Source organism: Trachurus japonicus, chromosome 17, assembly GCF_045865225.1.
Source record: "Trachurus japonicus isolate A0001 chromosome 17, Traja_1.0".
Taxonomy (NCBI): Eukaryota; Metazoa; Chordata; class Actinopteri; order Carangiformes; family Carangidae; genus Trachurus; species Trachurus japonicus.
In genome coordinates this window covers 32,205,766-32,223,915 of record NC_140923.1, presented here as the reverse complement: position 1 = coordinate 32,223,915, position 18,150 = coordinate 32,205,766, and the positions used below count along the sequence as shown (strand labels likewise).

At 41.6% G+C, this 18,150-nt stretch overlaps 1 protein-coding gene across 1 annotated transcript in view; it reads left to right on the top strand.

Moving 5' to 3' along the window:
- Positions 1-18,150, top strand: part of LOC146971107 (activated CDC42 kinase 1-like) — a 67,558-nt gene that overhangs the window by 5,489 nt on the left and 43,919 nt on the right. The window contains exon 2 of the mRNA XM_085805159.1: positions 6,911-7,127. Coding sequence (XP_085661285.1) covers positions 7,110-7,127 — 18 coding nt within the window. The 5' untranslated portion in view covers positions 6,911-7,109. The remainder of the gene's footprint in view (positions 1-6,910; positions 7,128-18,150) is intronic.

Genomic DNA, 18,150 nt, shown 5'->3' with positions numbered 1-18,150 from the left:
AGAGGAAGTGGCCATCACAGCAGCTGTGGTTGCTGTAGGAGAGCTGCTGTCCTGTGTGTTGTTATTTGGGACAACACAGTTTAAGCTTGAGACTTAAAACCTGCACCTATTGCTGTTTGGGTGATGTAAACCATATATTAGTTCATACATTAAACTTAAAGGCCTCACGCTGTGCACTTTTCTCTGGGTTTATTTACCTGCTGATATCCCTAACAAGATGTATCACTGGTTTTGAGTACCTGTGATCTGCTTAATATCGTTTATACTGCCCCTTTCTGTTGCCTCTTTCTGGAGCTCTAGCAGGCACAGATCATTTGGCCAATCAGAAGAGAGAATGAGAACCTCTCCTCGTTGGGCCAATCACAGGCAAGTAACTGAAACCTAAGCTGCATTCATAAAAAAACAAACAAAAAAACCAACAACTGGTCGCGGTGGGCGGAGTTACCTTGTGTGTGACATCACACAAAGGAGGAAGTGCTATCCGCTTGTCTTAAAGAGACAGTTCCTACAAATGGGCGGTGTGCGTTTCTCCGTTTATGAACAGTTTGATGCATGGGACAGTATATACGTGACCTAGAGACCTCCCCAAGCACGAAAAAATAACCAAAATCAAATTTTTCATGCCATGGGGCCTTTAATGGGAAAACAAGCCTATATATTGTCTTGACATGCAAGAGTGAAATAGTTGGTATGGAACCACCAAGAACCACTATTGAATTTAGTCTCCGGCCCTCTAATTTATTAAATATGGTCCTATACTAATGTCTACCTTTCCCTTGACTGATATGAATGTTGTACACATGGGATCAATTAATCCAGGCAATATATAGAAATTAAATTCTGCTAAATTCTATTTTCTGTTCACTTACTCCTACGGATACACCTCTACATGAATGTGTGTGACGCAGCAGTCGTGTCCTCTGTTAGAGAGACAAGATTATGTTTCACTGTCCTCAACTCTCCTGGCTGTCTCATCTTCCTTACTGACTGGCAGAGAAAGTGTAGCTGTCCTCCACTGTATCGCATGACCCATCGACAGCTTTCCTTTGTCTTTTGGAGACAATATTGTTGTCATGGCCAGTCAGGGCTTCCTGCATTACCACAGTAGCCCCAACATGGAAGTACTATTATCACCATTATCAAAATAAATCATTATAACAAGGTTAGTTGTGGTACTATATGAGCTAAACTATTAATTTTCACTCTATGGTTGAGCCTGTTCCATGAGTACCTGCTAGAAATCATCATACCTTATAGAAGTGGTTACTAGTCCGAGACAAAGACCATTGTCAGTATTCAAGAGGTCGTGGTAAACTAAAGATGATGCAATTCAAAACACTTTTTTTCAGTGAGTGGTGCCATGTTGACTTCATCAGTGGGGGGAGGCAGCATGAATGAAAGGCTTTTTCTGTGGACAGTGGAGTGCATGAATCAGCAATGACTCTGCACTGGGAAAGACAGAGGCAGGCTTTCTGTTTAGCCTGATGAATCCTGGTCAATCATACGATTTATTTAAAAAGACAAAGATGTTGGAGATGGGAGAGAAATCTGTGTTTTTCTGATGCAGTCCAATATAATTGTTGTGTAATAAATCACACCTTCATGACATATAGTATTCAGTTTTTGTTGAAACTGTTTTTGAGTTTTTAATTCACTTGTTTGAGCATTTTGACTGACACTGCAATTGGAGGATACTCTTGCATGAGTGTAGAGATGTTATCATGAGGGTGGTAGGAGCACTGAGTTAGCTGGTCAGCACTCTCAGCTCTCAGCTAGAAGGTTCTAGGTTTGATTCCTGGCTCAGGAGCCTCTCTGGATGGTGCTTGCATGTTCTCTTTGTGTCTGAGTAGAGTGGTTCTCTCTTATTTCCAGAGACATGCATATTTGTGACTCTTTGAAATTGCCTGTAGGTGTGAGTGTGTGTGTGTGTTGTTCGCATCTGTTGATCTAGACTCTGGCTTGATTTCAGACTCAGGGAATATAGTAGTCAAGATTTGAGGAAACAAAGCAGACAGTTTCATCAGAGCAGTGGCTGAAACAAACCTTGGCTATATTTCTCTAATGATAGGGTTGCTTTCTTTTTTAAAGGGCACTAAGTATGATGAGCTTAGATTGTAAGTGAATTAACTGGAGGAAACTGTCTATTTTATTTCAGTAAGGCATAGGGATGCACATGATTAACCGTTTAACCGTTAACCGATAACAAGAACTTTGACCGATTAATACTATCGGTCATTTTTTAAATTATTATTAGGTCCTTATGTCGTCAACTCATGGGGGCGTGTCGACACGTGCAGGGTTCACGTGCCTTCAGTCATATTTCGCAGCAAAAAGTTACACAGGAGGACTGACAGTATGTGCAGCAGCCCCCATGAAGGAAGGTCATGTAGCCTACACGGACATAGATGTGAATCACCTGTAACTATGGCGCTGAGAAAAAAAAAAAAAAAAAAGCAGCTCTCCTGCAGCTCCACAGAGGAGCTGTCAGAGGAGCTCTGCTGCTCCTTCAGCCTGGTGTTTGGCTGCACTTTGTATAAAAACAGTTCTACATTGGACGATCTAACCTCCATATGAGCGCGATCAGCTGAGACAGAGCACAGTGGATGTGGCGCTGCTCTGTCGCAGCGCATGTGTGTATTTAACGGCAAAAAAAAAAAATTGGAAAATTGGATAATTGTTTTTTGTTGTTGTTTTTTTTCCGTGCGCCGCAAGCATCTTAATCTTATCGGTTAACGGTTAATAATTGGTTAACGAGCGTCGGTTATCGGTCAGAAAAAAAATTCAAAATGTGCATCCCTAGTAAGGCACTTGTTGAGTGTTTCAATTACCTCAATGTCAGTGGCTCATTGTCAGCCTCATGGTGGCTGTATCTCCAATCATTACGGAACACTGAAAACTGTAGCAAAATAAACACATTTCACATACATTATTTTCACAGATTAGTTTCTTATACATGGCTACACAAGTTTCAATATTCAGAATAATTACAGTGTACAGCTGCTTAGCCAGTAGTAGACTGTCCTCTCTCGTCTCTTTTCACATACAACTTCTGGCTCACGTCCTACGTTTCTCAGACAGGAAGTGACCTTTCACAAAAATTTTAACTTAAACATTACAATAATGTCTGACGGCAGAACCATGAAATCAACTGCAGGACGATTCATCATAAATTCATGTAAACAATTTAAAAAACCCAATCAATCAGAAATCAAATGTGTCGATATCACCCTTACTTACGGTGTTGCCACGGTAACCCATAGCTGTATTGCGGGCGTCAGCTACAGTGGCGCTGGAAGTCAGAAGAGTGTCAAATACAGTAGGCCTCATCCTATGGGCGTCACAAACCTTCGTCAAATTTTTCACCCTTTAACTCAGAGCCATTCTGCTAAAATGACCAAAAAATAATTGTTGTAAAATGTTCAATGTTTAACACTTCAAAAATGGGTGATTCTGTGGAACAACATATTCAAAGTCAAGCGATGGTAGACAGCTCTTTTACTGATGCTAGCCCAGGGGTCGGCAACCCTTAGCATTGAAAGAGCCGTTTGGGCCCTTCCCCACTATATCCAAACCCACTTGGAGCCACAACCCCCCCCCCCAAATGTCAGTCGCTGCTTCTGAACGGCAGCCCCAAAAAGTGCCAGTTTATATAATGTCTATTTCAGTATGCCGTCATTCCTTGCCGTCAACCTGAATATGAGACTCGGTTCAAGGTCTGATATATATTTTCAAAATAATAGCTCATCAAATAATTTCTCTCACCTGATTACTGCCTCTGAACTTCACTGCACGGGTTCTAAGACGTCACTTTGATTTTCACGATTGCAAGCTCTCATCTGTGAGACGCCAGCGATGTTTACTTTATGGTGGAAAAAAACCTACGTGATGCATATTTTGATCGACAAAATATTGAAACAAGTTTTATTTTAATGTCACATGAGCACCTCAGTCTCCAAAGAAATAACTATTACAATGAACAAGTGAATGGCCATTATTTAGCCTATCTTTTTTTTTTTTTTGTCCCAAAATGAGCTGGCCCTCTTTGAACCACGGGAGCCACAGCAGAAAGAGCCGCAGGTAGCCGATCCTCTGATCTCACAGGCATGAGAGCTGATCTTCTTGTACACTAGTGTTTTCAGTGGCCCTGTGTGCTTAGTTGTGTGCACAGTTTATTTTTGGCCTTTCTTACGCTCTCTAGGGACTGGGTGCTGTTTGTGTGTCTTGATGTGCCAGGGTAGGGGCCCGTCCTGCCCACTGACAGTGTTGCGTAACAAAAATGTCAAACGGGTTGGGGTCGCGTGATGTCCCCCTCAGGCACGTTGCAGATTGTTGTCAATAAAAAAAATACGTTACTCACTTTTAGCCTCTGCATGTCGATAAACTAACGACATGCCCAGGGATATTTGTCGCTTAAAAGCTGCCACACCATCGAGTGTGTGTATTTGTTTACAGTTCAGGCCAATGTGATTTCGTTGGAAGTGTCGCTCATGGTTGTGTCGCACTGTTGAGTCAGTAGTCTGTTTTCTCCCAGACAAAGGAGTCATTTGTGGAGCGTATGCAGGGAGGAAGAATAGCTCGGTCTTTCTCCTTGTTTTGAACTTCTCCTCTGACACTGTAGGCTCCAGTCAGCTTCTTCACTAGGTGGTGGGTGGGCTGTGTCCTCGTGTGTCCGTGTGAATCGCATTGATTCATTCATACTGCCTCTCTCCTGCACAGGGCCCCTCAGGCATTCCTACCCAGCCCCCAGACCTGGCCTGGAACAATGTCAAGTCAATTCACATCCAGCACTGGGAGCTGCTTCCGGTAGTAGTCGACTCTACTGTAGGTTATTGATTCAGTGAATCAGATGTTCATGTTCTTTTGAAGTGTGTTTTGTGTCAGACCTTGAACTTGCTCCTACGTGATTATGGTGCAGATTCATCAAAAATATAATATTCGTCCGACCACAATGGTTTCACTTTTCAGTTTTGCAATGAGAGTGTTACTCATCTCCTTTGGTTGACTCAGTGCAGGTGTTGCCAGCGCTCTGTTTGGTCATGTGTGTGAAGTGTGAGTGGGTGGATGTTTGTTGCTGCAAGCCTGCCACTGAAGCAGAGCTTTACCGCATTAGCTGTAAAGTTTCATTTGCCATGAAAGAGGAAGTAGGATGAGCAAAAGAGTAAGGGAGGTTAAAATAAACAATGCGGTTCTCATGAAAATACACTTAAGTTTTGTGATATCTCAAAACGTTACAATATGTAGCATGGTGGAAAATCTGCTCATTGTTATGTGTGTGTGCATTACAGAAGTGTCAGGAGGACTAATAAGAATGAACATACTATCATTGACAAAGAACCATTGTTTCCTGTTGCTTAGCAGGATATCAAATTATAGAAATGGCAGCTAACCAAACGTGTTTACTTTGCCCTTTTTAACAGGAACTGCTGACATCTTCCAAAGCAAATGCTGTACTTGTATTGCCATTGTGTGTGTTCATCACACACACAAAGGGAATGTGCCTGCAAGGCACCCTGATGCTTTTCTCTGGAGCCCCTGTAAACCTCTCCAGGCTCCTGGCTCATACTCACGGTCTCGTCACAATGTTAAAGGAATAGTTCAACATTTTTGCAAATTGGCCCATCGCCATAATCCCTATAGTCATAGCAGTAGGTTTGTTACCTTTAATTGTCGGTGCAAGTTATTTTTAGAACGGCCGAGCCGAGCTGTGAGCTGCTCAGAGCTACGCTATGGAGGCTAATGGGATTTCTTAGCTTCCCTCATCAAACTCATCCAATACACACCCTTGTGGACAAGTTGTGACCTGCACATTCACCACGCTATGAGATAATAACGGAACGTTATGGGACGGAGTTGTTTTCGAGGTAAATTCATGCAAAACACCTGATGTGTGATCCCTTCAGGGACAGTTTTTCAGCAAGCAGTCTCTGTATTTCCCTCTAAAACAACTCTGTCTCGTAACGTTCCATTATTATCTCATAGCGTGGTGAATATGCAGGTCACAACTTGTCCACCAGAGCATTGTGGAGTTGTTGGATTGTGTATTTGATGAGTTTGATGAGGGAAACCAAGAAATCCCATGAGCCTCCGTAGCGTAGCTCTGAGCAGCTCACGGCTCTGCTCTGCCGTTCTAAAAATAACTTGCACCGACAATTAAAGGTAACAAACCTACTGCTATGACTATAGGAAATGGGCCAATTTGCCAAAATGTTGAACTATCCCTTTAAGTCACTGTGCTGGGGCACAATGCGCTAACAGATGCTGATGAAGGCAGCTGCTTTTTCAGGGATGTTTTGCAAAGAGGATGCTACTTAAAGCAGAAGTAAGTGATATATTTGTGTTAATATAAGTCTTAAATAGTTAAATCTTCCGACAGCAATCACTTACATAGAGTGTTTGGACAGAAACACGGGTCTCTCAGTCCCTCTGCTCTGCTCTGAGCCGAAGAGAAAACATTTATCGTATCCTACAGTTTTTATCCAATGAGGAGAGAGAACGGCATGCAGGGCTGTGTGTGCAGCCAAGGAACGCCGTGAATGTGGCGACGTAGGGACGAGGACTGTTATGGTGCGTTCAAGGAAACTCGTATTTTTCCGACCGTGAAGTCGTACCAGGTCGATCTGGTACGAGTTCACCGGTCGGAAGTTACGAGTGGCCGTTATAGTGACTTTCACCGGTAAAACAGGTCGGAAAAACACGAGTGGGTTGCCTGGAACGCTACAAAGTCGTAAGTTGTGACTTGAAGCTGTAATTTACGATTTCAAAAGCCTGCCTGGAACGCAGCATTAGCGAAAACGACCGGACCACTTACTTCTGCTTTAATTGAAAACGATGTGATTACTGAATTTTCTTTCATGCCTATTTTTCATCTCCTCTAATGCAACTGTTTTTTGTTGTTTTATTGTTTTTTCAGGCAGTTCCTCCAACATACTCCTGGGTTTGTGTTGACTGATGGATGGAGATGAAATCATGTAAGAGTGTGCTAATCCCGCAGTGCCATGGACATGGAGCCTCCTCTGCATGTTGCTGGCCTTCTGTCATCAACCTGTGAGGAGCATCTACAGTGTCAGAGCTGACGCCGAACTCAGACCAGGAAAGAGAACCAGGTTTCCATGGATCATATATTGCAGGTAAAAATACTTTTAGTTTCTTAGGTAATACCTTTGTATGAATGCCTTCTGTTTCACTGCAGCTGGGCATGTTTTGGCTGCAGTGTGTGCTGTTTAAACACTGATACTGGGACGGTTGTGTATCTGAAGGTTTATCTGCCACACTCTCTTGTTTGCTATTTTGTCTGGGTGTGTATGAATGTGTGAGCTATGCAGACATGAGATCATGCCAAATAGTGACTGTGCTCTCCAGTGTGTCTGAATGGGATCTATTCACCTTTGAAACGCAGAGAAGCAAACACAGTGGATGATGTCATGTTTGAATGTGTGTGCGTTTGCAATAGATCTTGAACGCTGTACAAGTATTAATGGTTTCCTTTCTTTTTTTTATTAAGTATATTTTTTGGCCTTTTTAATACCTTTAATTGACAGCACAGTGGAGAGAGAGACTGGAAAGGGGGAGGCAGAGAGGGGGAATGACATGCAGGAAAGGGCTGCCTGATGTGGGATTCGAACCGGGGCCGCCTGCAGTGAGGACTATAGCCTCAACACCGCCCCATGGTTTCCTTTCTTACACACTTAAAAACGTGTTATTCACCATTTCCTGCCTGATCAGGCTTGTGTTTTCATATTCAACAAGGACCTGCTTTGTCCACAAATGTAATTTATTTTCTATTTACAGGACACAGCCGTTGAATAACAATTCTTAGCTGTTGAGGTAGAGTGGGAGGAAGTAAGAGTCACACTTGTGGCTTTAATAGAAAACACTGTGTTCTGTCCACAGGCACAAACAGACCCACGCACAGGATGCTGGCCAGCCAGACACTCCCAACAGGTGTCTGTTAGCGTCAGTGCAAAGAGAAAGAATACATGAGTGTGTGTTTGAGACCTGAGATGGAGGGAAAGTGAGAGGTGTGTGCGAGTGTGAACAGTATGTGTTGCCCATGAATGAAGGAATTATGCCAGCATGCCTTTGTGTGAGTGGGTGCACTCACTGACACTTAACGTAATATGCTTTTGTTTTGTGTAGTGGCACACAAATGAGTGAATGTTGCTGCCAGGCTAGTTGTTTACGTATCAGAGGCAGAGCGTCAGCGTTTAGCTCTGTGAATGACACTATAATTGGAGCAGGGATGAGGGCGGGGTGGGGGGCAGCAGCCTTGGTACAGATGCTTATCTCACAGCACTGTTAAAGGGACATTGTGTAACTTTTCCTGTTATCTAGTCACGAAAATCGATTATTTGGTTCAAAAGTCTGTTTTTCATTCATCAGTAATCCCCCCCATCAACAAACTGAAGTGTTCCTTTCAGCTCTGAATTTGGCGTTCATATCATTCATATCTACATGGAGCGGGTAAGCTCGGTGCTGGCTGCCATGTGGTGTCGCCATGTTTTTACGTTCAGTGTCAGCGTGACGGTAGGAAACCACGGAAACTCAGCGGAGACACCGGAGCTGTCGGCTCAGGTGGAGGTGGCGTCTGTGAAAAGTGGAGGAGGAATGGAGCGTTACACTGATGCTGCATTCACCTGCAGTCGGGCAGACGGCCGTCGGTAACAAGCCAGATGTCATTTTAGTCACAGAAGTCCAGAGAAAGACGGTAAAACGTGGGTCAGGTAAACAATACCACATCACCATGACAACATATTGTCACGTGTATTGTTTTGCCTCGTGCTGACGGACCACTTGTTTACATAGAGGCTTGTTTATGCCGTTACGTGCAGCGGCTGTCGTCCGTCTGCCGTCTGTCCAATTTCACGTGAATGCAGCATGCGATATACAACCGCAACGCTAGGTGGGAGTAATTCCTACACAATGTACCTTTAAGGTCAGGTCGGGCCTCCTGCTGCTGCCAGAGGGATCGTCCACTGACATTTCATTTGCAGCCTCAGGTGTGAATTTGTTCTGCTTTTCCTGAGTATATCCATTTCACTTGCATGATACTTCATATTTTTTACTTCACTATACTTCAGAGGGAAGTATTTGAATTCTGCCATTGTTACCAGTCCAACAGCTCAGCAGTATACGAGGAGGTTAGCTTCAGCAACTCGTCACTCTTGAAATTTTTACTTTAACTCACTTTATATTTTTTCACTTTTACTTAAGTGAAATCAAAGTAGATTTATATTTACATTATCTCGATGAAGTTGTGGGGCTCTCAATGTACAGTCTGATCTATGCTGTACTGCACACACAGGCATGTTCATGTAGAGCTGCACAGGAAGTGATGGCCTCTGCTGGTCAGATTAACAGAGATGATAACGTACTGATGACGTACCATGTGGCAAAGTCTACCATCAGTTTAAGTGAATTCAGTTGCAAACAGTTGTCTGGTAATTAAGACCAAACATGGTGATAGATGGACTCTTGAAGCAAAACAATACTGTAGTTTTGTAAGTATTGTGTAAATATGATATTTTCAAATTGAATACAGGTAATCTGAATTGAAAATTGTCAATAAATCAGTGGTATTTTTGTAGAGTAGCAAATTGAAACTAGGTAGGTTGAAAATTCAAGTTAACAGTTAGTTTACAAATGTACCATTCATACAGGAAATTATCTGTACAAAATTCACAATTCACTTTCTAGTTCAATTGCAGTTGTCATGACATGTTCCAGAGAGGAGCAGCCGCCTAGAAGGCTATGTGCTCTGCAGGAGTTAAATAACAAGTGTCAGTGGAAAGAAAGTTAGACAGAGAAAGCATGAGGATGGAGGAAACAGGACTAAATGGGAGTTGGGAAGCAGAGAGGAAGCTCTCAGAATAGCAGCAGCGACCAGTGACTGTGCTTTTTGTGGAGAGTGTCTCTGAATGCTTGGAGGGCCTGGGGGGCCCAGACTGACAGAGGAGAACCAGGAGGAAAGGGAGCCTCTGGAAGTGTGTGTGTGTGTGTGTGTGTGTGAGAGAGAGAGAGAGAGAGAGGGAGAGAGAGGACAGTGTTATTTTAACCCTGAACTTACATCCGGCTGTCAGTCTGCTCGCTCCTGTCCACAGCAGACCAGTTGTCACACACCTCACTGTCATTTTAACTTCTTCCTTAGCTTTCATCTCCTTCACTCTTGTTGTTTTTAAAAAAAAATCCTGTCTTGGTCTCTGTTCCTTCACACAGATACACAGGTATTGTACCCCCCCCCCACCAATGACAGGCGTGCTGTCTGTCACTTCCGGGTGTATTGTATTTTAGCTGCGCTGTTAATGCATCTGGTTGCCTCATTATGTGTAATAGATTACCTTGTTAGAGCCACATAGACTAAAGCTTCCCTTAGAGTACTGACCAATGTGTATTTGATTAGTGTTGTCAGCTCTGCTGTTACTTACTAGGAAAGTCTGATGGCCCACTACTGTAATTAGAGCCTCAATGTCATTCCCACTGTCCTACCAACAACGTTAAACTGCAGGATAATAATCTTTTAAAGTGGACAATAAGATATTTCACAGTCTCGATGTCTGCCTTATATTTTTGTCTCCTGGAACGCCATCCCCCAAAAGAAACTGAAACAATCTATTCTAAAAGAAGCAAGTTAACAAAGAAAAGGTACCTGCATTGCACAGTTTCTCTACATCCATCAAGAAAAATACATGTTACTATACTTATATGTTTCACGCAAGCCTAATGGAAAACTCTTCAGTCAGGGAATATGTCATTTTCACCAGATTGTCTGTTTTTTTGCTATAATCCAGTGAATTGAATATCTTAAACAACAAGATTTCCATCATTTACATATTTACATAGAAGAGTCCCGCTTATTGATTTACAACTTCATCCTCAATACTCCCATACAATAAATCAAGGACAGCTGCTCCAGTCTAAACCGAATGGCAAACATCTCTAATCATTCTGATCAAGAAATAAACGATATAAATGTTGATCTTACCCAATAACACACTAATTTATACAAACCACAACTGGCTGGTTGATGTGTAAGTGGATCTGTGATTAACTTTACTTTTTGTTTGTTAGTCGTTTGACATTTCGTGTTGTATTTAAGTTTTTTTGTAAAGCTGTGGACTTATGAACCTCACTGACCCTCTTTGTGTGTGTGATCGTCTGAGTACTGAGTTCCTGTGTGTGTGTGTGTGTGCATGTGTGTGTGTGGGGACTGAAGTCAGAGTGTAGTTTTCCTTCGTGTTGATCATATTTAGATTGTATCATTTTTGTATTGACGGTTTGCTCCTGCTCCAGTTTCTTGACTAAGATGATCTTTATATTAGCTTATCTTAGCTTATCTTCTGACCACGGGGAACACTGTATTGTTTTCTCTCTTATCAGTGTAGTGTGTTCACTCACACTCACTCTGGGTAGAGGGGACCGGAAGAGCAGCTTATATATTGACCAGACGACACACACACACACACACACACACACACACACACACACACACATACACACACACACAGTGATGATGCAATTCCCCAGTTTACAGTACAGGTCTGTGACAGAGCCCACATTGCACATACACACATACTTGCCCGCCCACACTTATTGTGTCCTTGCTTTACTCACAGTGACAAAACCACATTCAACTTTCTCATTCCCACAGACTAAGACAGAGGCTCCATTAAACCTGAACACTCTTACATTTAAGGGATTAAAAATAAGACTTTTTTAAGCTTTAGTAGAAAAACTTGCTGGATGTCAGAATATATCACAGTTTTCCATGTATATTAATGTCCAAGCCCTTCTAAACAGGCTGTTTTCCAAGGACAAGGCTGGTGAGTGGATAGAAATCATTAAGCTGGCATTTCACTGGCATTTTTTCACCGCCTCGCTAAAGAATAAACAACACACTTCTGCAGGCCATTATCAGTCCTAGAGAGGTGTCTGCTTTTTCCAAAAATAGAAGAGATTACATCCCAGGAAGCTGCAGGCAGACATTACAAAGAATTATTAACGTGTAACCTGGCTCGGTTGGAGCAGTAGTCTGCAGCTTCTTCTCTTATTGGCTGAAGCGCTTCACTTTTTGATCCTGTCCACAAATATTTTATCTGAAATATTCTGAAGTCCAGTATGTTTAGTATGATTAGAACTCACACTGGTTATGTTTTTTAAATCATACTGTATGTGTCTTTCACTTGAGACTCATATTATTCCTTTACACTGTTATTAGCTCTTATTTCACCAAATACTGAAACCAGGCTAACTCACTATTTTTTTGGTCACTCCCCATCCTGCAAAGAATCAGAACTGAGTTGGGAAAATATCTTCTTTTTGTACTCACACCTGACTCAAAAACAATATATGAAAACTGCTTTTTATACTCCAGTCCCACTGCCTCAGGCTGCCCCCATGTGGCCAGATGGAGTATTAATGATAGTAGCAGATAACTGCAAATCTGTCAGCAACACAACTTTATTCACTGGCTACAATTTCCACAGTGGCTGTGAACTTTGCTTATTTATCCATATAAGTGCTCTTTTTCCTCCTGTGCTGTATGCTGCAGGTGGGAATTAGGAAAGAGTTACATCATGTCTAACACTATGCAGTAACACTGTTTAGTCAAGGTTTGATGCTATATTTGGATAAATGTGAGAAAGGGCTGGGTGACATGGTTGAAACAGTTATCCGGGGTAAAATGACATTTATACACTGATATGTTATGATATAGTAAATGTACACTAATGTATGATGAACTACATAATTACATGGAGTATGGAATCAATGGATCTATGGCTGTAGATAAACGTGCAGTTTAAATGGAAGTATCTGATGTGATTTCAGGGTGGCATGTGAGCTGAGGGTGAGAATGAGTTAGTATGCTCGGTGTCACCTCAATGTCACCACACACACACACACACACATGCCAGACACACACCCAAAGCCCTTGGCGTGACGTATGAGCAGGCATCCAGATGGCAGTGACACAGCCAGAGCTTTAGCATACCTCATCACCTGTGACCTTGGCACCAACACACACACAGATTAAGTGAGACAGTGGGACCCTCATCCCGTCCTCCTGTCCCCCTAATCCTGTCCTCCGCTCCACGCGTCCTGGTGTTGCCCCGCAGGCTTTAGATCACTCTCTTAAATCCCACCTGTTTATCCTGCAGGGAGCAGGGAAAGCCAACACCACACTCACACTCACGTGCCCCTTCAACACTTCCTAGAAAGACGACATGAGAGCCCAGGATTATATTGCATGCGGATCTGTCCATCTTTCACTCTGTCACATTCACATAAAAGCACGCATGTATTCTCTTTTTGTCTTGTCATCTCTCTCACACACACCTTTGTCCTCAGTGGACACATGCAGCATGCCTGTCCCGCTGCAGTTCAGCCGAAGCGGAAATCTTTCTGGGAAAGGGGTGATGAGAGGGGATTTGTTGAGGATAATATTGCTCCTGACAGCTCTGTATGAATTATTGTGCGTTCAACAGTAAATGGAAGTCATTAGGAGGTTTGAGTTGGTGCCCGACCCTGATTGAGTCCAGCCAAGCCTGCTGGGTGAGGGACGGGCTTTCACTCATCACGCTTTTCATTTACAGTGTTGAACTTTGTGCTCTGAAGCTATACATGCTCTTCTTTGCTCTTGATTAAAAAGTCTTACATATGATTAAATAAGTAGTTCAAAGGCAAAGTAATTTAAACCTAATCTTAATATATGCCCAGTTGAACTCTGGTATGATACTTTTTGTACATACAGTATCAAAGAAAAGTAAAAAAAAATAAAAATATTAGATCTTGGTTTCTATTCTCCCATGACTATTGCTCCATGCTGCACATTTTTGTTATTACTGTTTTCAGCACTTTATGGCCTCACAACATAGAAATGACAGAAAATAAGTTAGGAGAGATGGAGGAAAACATTCTTGGTTCATGATTGATGCCTTCACTCTTAAAGCATGGACACACTGTCATAATTCAATTGTTGATCGTAGATACATACCAGGAAATGACGGAGGAAAGAGAGATGAGAACGACATGAATGAAAAGTCTTTCAGATTTGAACCTGATTTGAACCTTGATAAGGCCGTCAGGACACAGCACAAAAACAAGAGGAACATGGGCACCAACTAAAGATTAAAGTTTCTCACATGGGTACAAAATTACACTGTTTTATTCATCTATCTTTGTCTGTCATTTTATTTACATTTTTTTTAAATGTTGTATTTTTTCTATTGTATTATACAATATATCTGTGGACTGTAACTAACTCACTTGGTTATACTTGAGAGTGGGGGCTTGTTATTGATCAGTGAGTAAATTTACACAAGAAAAACTTTTCTCAATCTTTAAGATTTACAGTTTTCTCTCATTTTTCTTAATATCAATATAAATTAATAATAAATAAAAATCTTTTGCTTTTGAGCTATTGATGGAATGTGATTTGTTGTCAGCATTGGCCCTTCAGTGTTGTATATTTTCTGACTATTTCTGCCATTTAAAGCAGAAGTAAGCGATCCGGTCGTTTTGGCTAACCTCGTTAGTTAGCAGTCCCCGCCCTCGTCATGGATCTATTGGTCCTCGTCCCTACGTCACCACATTCACGCGCATCCCTTGGCTGCACACACAGAGAGGACCGCCCCTTTATGCCGTTCTCTCTCCTCATTGGATAAAGCTTGTAGGATACAAGGAAGTATACAAGACGTTTTCTCCTCGGCTTACAGCAGAGCAGAGTGACTGACAAACCCGTGTTTCAGACCAAACACTCTATATAAGTGATTGCTGTCGGAAGATATAACTATTTAAGATTTATAATACACAAATATTCCGCTTACTTCTGCTTTAATGACTCAGAATTATGAACATTATTGATGGTGAAAAATACATTAGGGCAGCAATGATGAGGAGTTGTAATAATAAATTACACATTGAATCATTGTGACTTTATCAGGAAATATGAAAAATGCTTATGATTTTATATTGGTCAGGGTGATGTCCTGGATTATTTTTGGATTATCTGGCCAACCTTATTTTAGAATGATGAGTGTAGAAACAGCAAATTTTGCTGGAATGATGTTGAATGAAAATATCTAAACAACTGCAACATCATATTGAACTTGAAAATTTTATCAATATTTTTCAGTCTGCGACTGCGTTAAAGCTTTAGAGAGAAAAGAGTTTTAATTTTGTCTGTGGATCAACACTGACTGTTAAAACTGTTACAGATAAAAATACAAGGAGGAGAAAGAAGCCACTGTACGGTTTCTTCACCGTCCACACCCTGACCACAGCTACGTCAGCCTCCTCACTGGCTGATGACGTTTTCACTATGTCAACATTTTGTCTGGAGCACTGACCTCAGCACAGTAGCAGAGTCACTGGTCAGTCTTAACGTCTCTTTTCACACGGTCCAGCACTGAATCATCTGGCAGCATGTCTGATCTGGAGTGTTTCACCTTCAGGTGAAGTCATCGCCTAAATAAGCAAGATCTGATCTCTGACCAGAAGTTCTGTGTGGGTGTGGGTGACCATGACCTATAAGAAGAAATATGCCTTTCATATAGCTGCTTTCTCACAGTAGTGGGCCCCGATTGGTTGTTAATAAGATTAACATCAGGTCTGTAAGGTCATTTTAAGTTTAACTATATCTCAAGAAAGAGCCCTTTAATGCTTACAACTTTATATTTAAATATTGATGCTAAGTTGTTATTAGAACAGTTAGTCTTTCCTGTGCTATATTTGGCAAAGTAGATTCTGGGAACAAAGTGGTAGTGTGGCAGGACTTGGCTTGTGTTGACATGGGTTATGAGTTGTAGACTAGAGGGTTAGGACTATAGGAGTTTATCTAAACAGTTGTGTAGTTTCCTCTTCTGACAGTTGTAGCTGTTTGTTTGCTCTATTCTACCACTATCTATTATTTAGAGCAGCAGCTGCTGATATTCATCTCAGTCGATCAGACGATTGTTTATTATTCAGGTTTCAAACATGAAACATACTTCAGACTTTTATACAAATCTGTTTGTGTGTCTCTATGTTCAGACATCATCATTCATCACCAATCACTTTCATACAAGCTGTTTAGCACACATTGTTTTACAGAATAAAAGCAATAATTCTGGACTAAAGTGCTATTCTAAAGAGCTGTATACTGCATACAGACTATTTTTTCATGTAAAGTGGAACTAATAAACACATTTTCATTAAAAAGATGACAAAAAATGACATGAAACAATTTATGTTCTGTGTGACGATGATATTCTTTATTCTTGTAATTAAATATTTAGCTCTTCCATTGATTGCTTTAGCAGAGTGTATTCTTTTCAGCTGTTGTAGCTGCGGTTGTCATGGCAAATTATATCCCAATATTACAATATGTTGACAGTTTCAACAAATCACAGTCTATGAAATTCTGCTGATCTCAGCATTTGTTCTTTTGGAAATTGAAAACTTGTGGATCAGTAGATGAAGAAATCACTTAGTACCTCAATTAAAAAAAACAAAAAAACACTTGCTCTTTTGTTGCCCGTTGATCAATATCAATATTAACAATGTTTAACATATAAAATATATGTTAACAATATTTTCAGTGTGATTAAGGATTTAAGAAAGTGTAATAATTTCCACGGAGCCATGACACACAGAAAGATACAGTACACCGTAAGCACTTGTGCTGTGCTGTCTGGTTACTACCCTGATTATATTTCCACCCTGTGAGCCTCACATCAGTAGTAGACATCAGGGATTTCATCCAGCTCCTGTTCAATAGCTTAAGCACTAGAGTCTACCCACCAATAGTCGTAAAGAGACAGGAGAGACCCGGGAGTCAGTCCTTCTAGTCTTTAAGGCCTCTAAGCGGCCTCTTAAAGGGACGCTTCCAACCGCCTGTGGCGTTCCGGCTGGGAACGCTGTGCTGTTCCACCCACAGCCTGTCTGCTCTGTCTCTCCAGGCGCTCCATCACGGGGAAAGAGAAGGCGTTTACATGTTTTAACAGGCTCAACTTTACCTCCCCCCTGACACAAGGTGGTTGACGACACTGCTGGGGTCAAAGGTCACAGCCCCAGCATTTGGTTATTAAAGGGCTTTTCCAGGTTTCTGGGGGAGAATTTGTGAAATGTGGCCTGTAATGGAGGCAGAGAGGTCAGAGGTGAAGGTGTGGTGCTTTTTAAAGTAACCAATATCTGTGGGAGAGTTTCAGCAAAGGTTTGTTGTAATGTATGGAAATTATTATTATTATTACAATAAACATAATAATTTCAAGAAATATAAACCACTAGATAAGTAATGCAATGAGAAACAATTTATCTGATGAAATTAATATGAAATAAAATGTGGGTATGATTAGAGAAATTCAAAATTTTAAAATAGTGCTGAAAGCACAAGATGGAGCCGCTGAAACCAGTTTCCTCTGGAGGCTCAGGTTTAGGGTGACATGCTCTCATCCAGGAGAATGAAGCAGCCAGTTTTCTGTCCAGCTAGTAGGATTCCCTGGACCAGAACATGGAGGAATGTCAACAGACTTCATCTGATAACAAGAAGCACTTTTCTTCACAACTACATGTGTATATTCACACCACGCTGTCTGTAATGGAGCATGCTAAGGTCATCAGAGGGGGCATGGGCAGCAGTGACCCCACCCCACACCATAGCTCAGCCCCGCTCCATTTATCATGGCCTCAATTGGCCAACAAGTCTCTCCTGTGTCCTCCTGTCCTCCCGTGTCTCCCCTGCTGCTCCCCTTCTGTACATTGCTGAGCTTTGCTCTTTCCTACAGCAGTGTTGGATTGTGTACATTGTAGTTGATTGTTTATCTGTAACAGTTTTGTAATCATTTGTAATTTTGCTCGGTGTATTCATTTTTACTTTAATATCTCATTAGAAAACGAGGACCCTCAGATAATTTGTATATTGTTTTACATCAGATGCTCTTTTCGTGGTGTCAGCCCCTTCACACGTTCAGCATGCGTTGAGTGAATATGAAAAGGATGCTCAGCTGCAGTGTTACTGGATGTGTATCAAACAAAGTCATTCACACTATGTGTGTGGAGTGAGTGACAGCTCTCATTGGCAGAGTGGCTGAGAGTCCAATCTGATGAGTCCATGTGTCATTAATTATATCGTTTACATAGGGACAGAAATAATGGACACGTAAAACAAAGTCATATCTA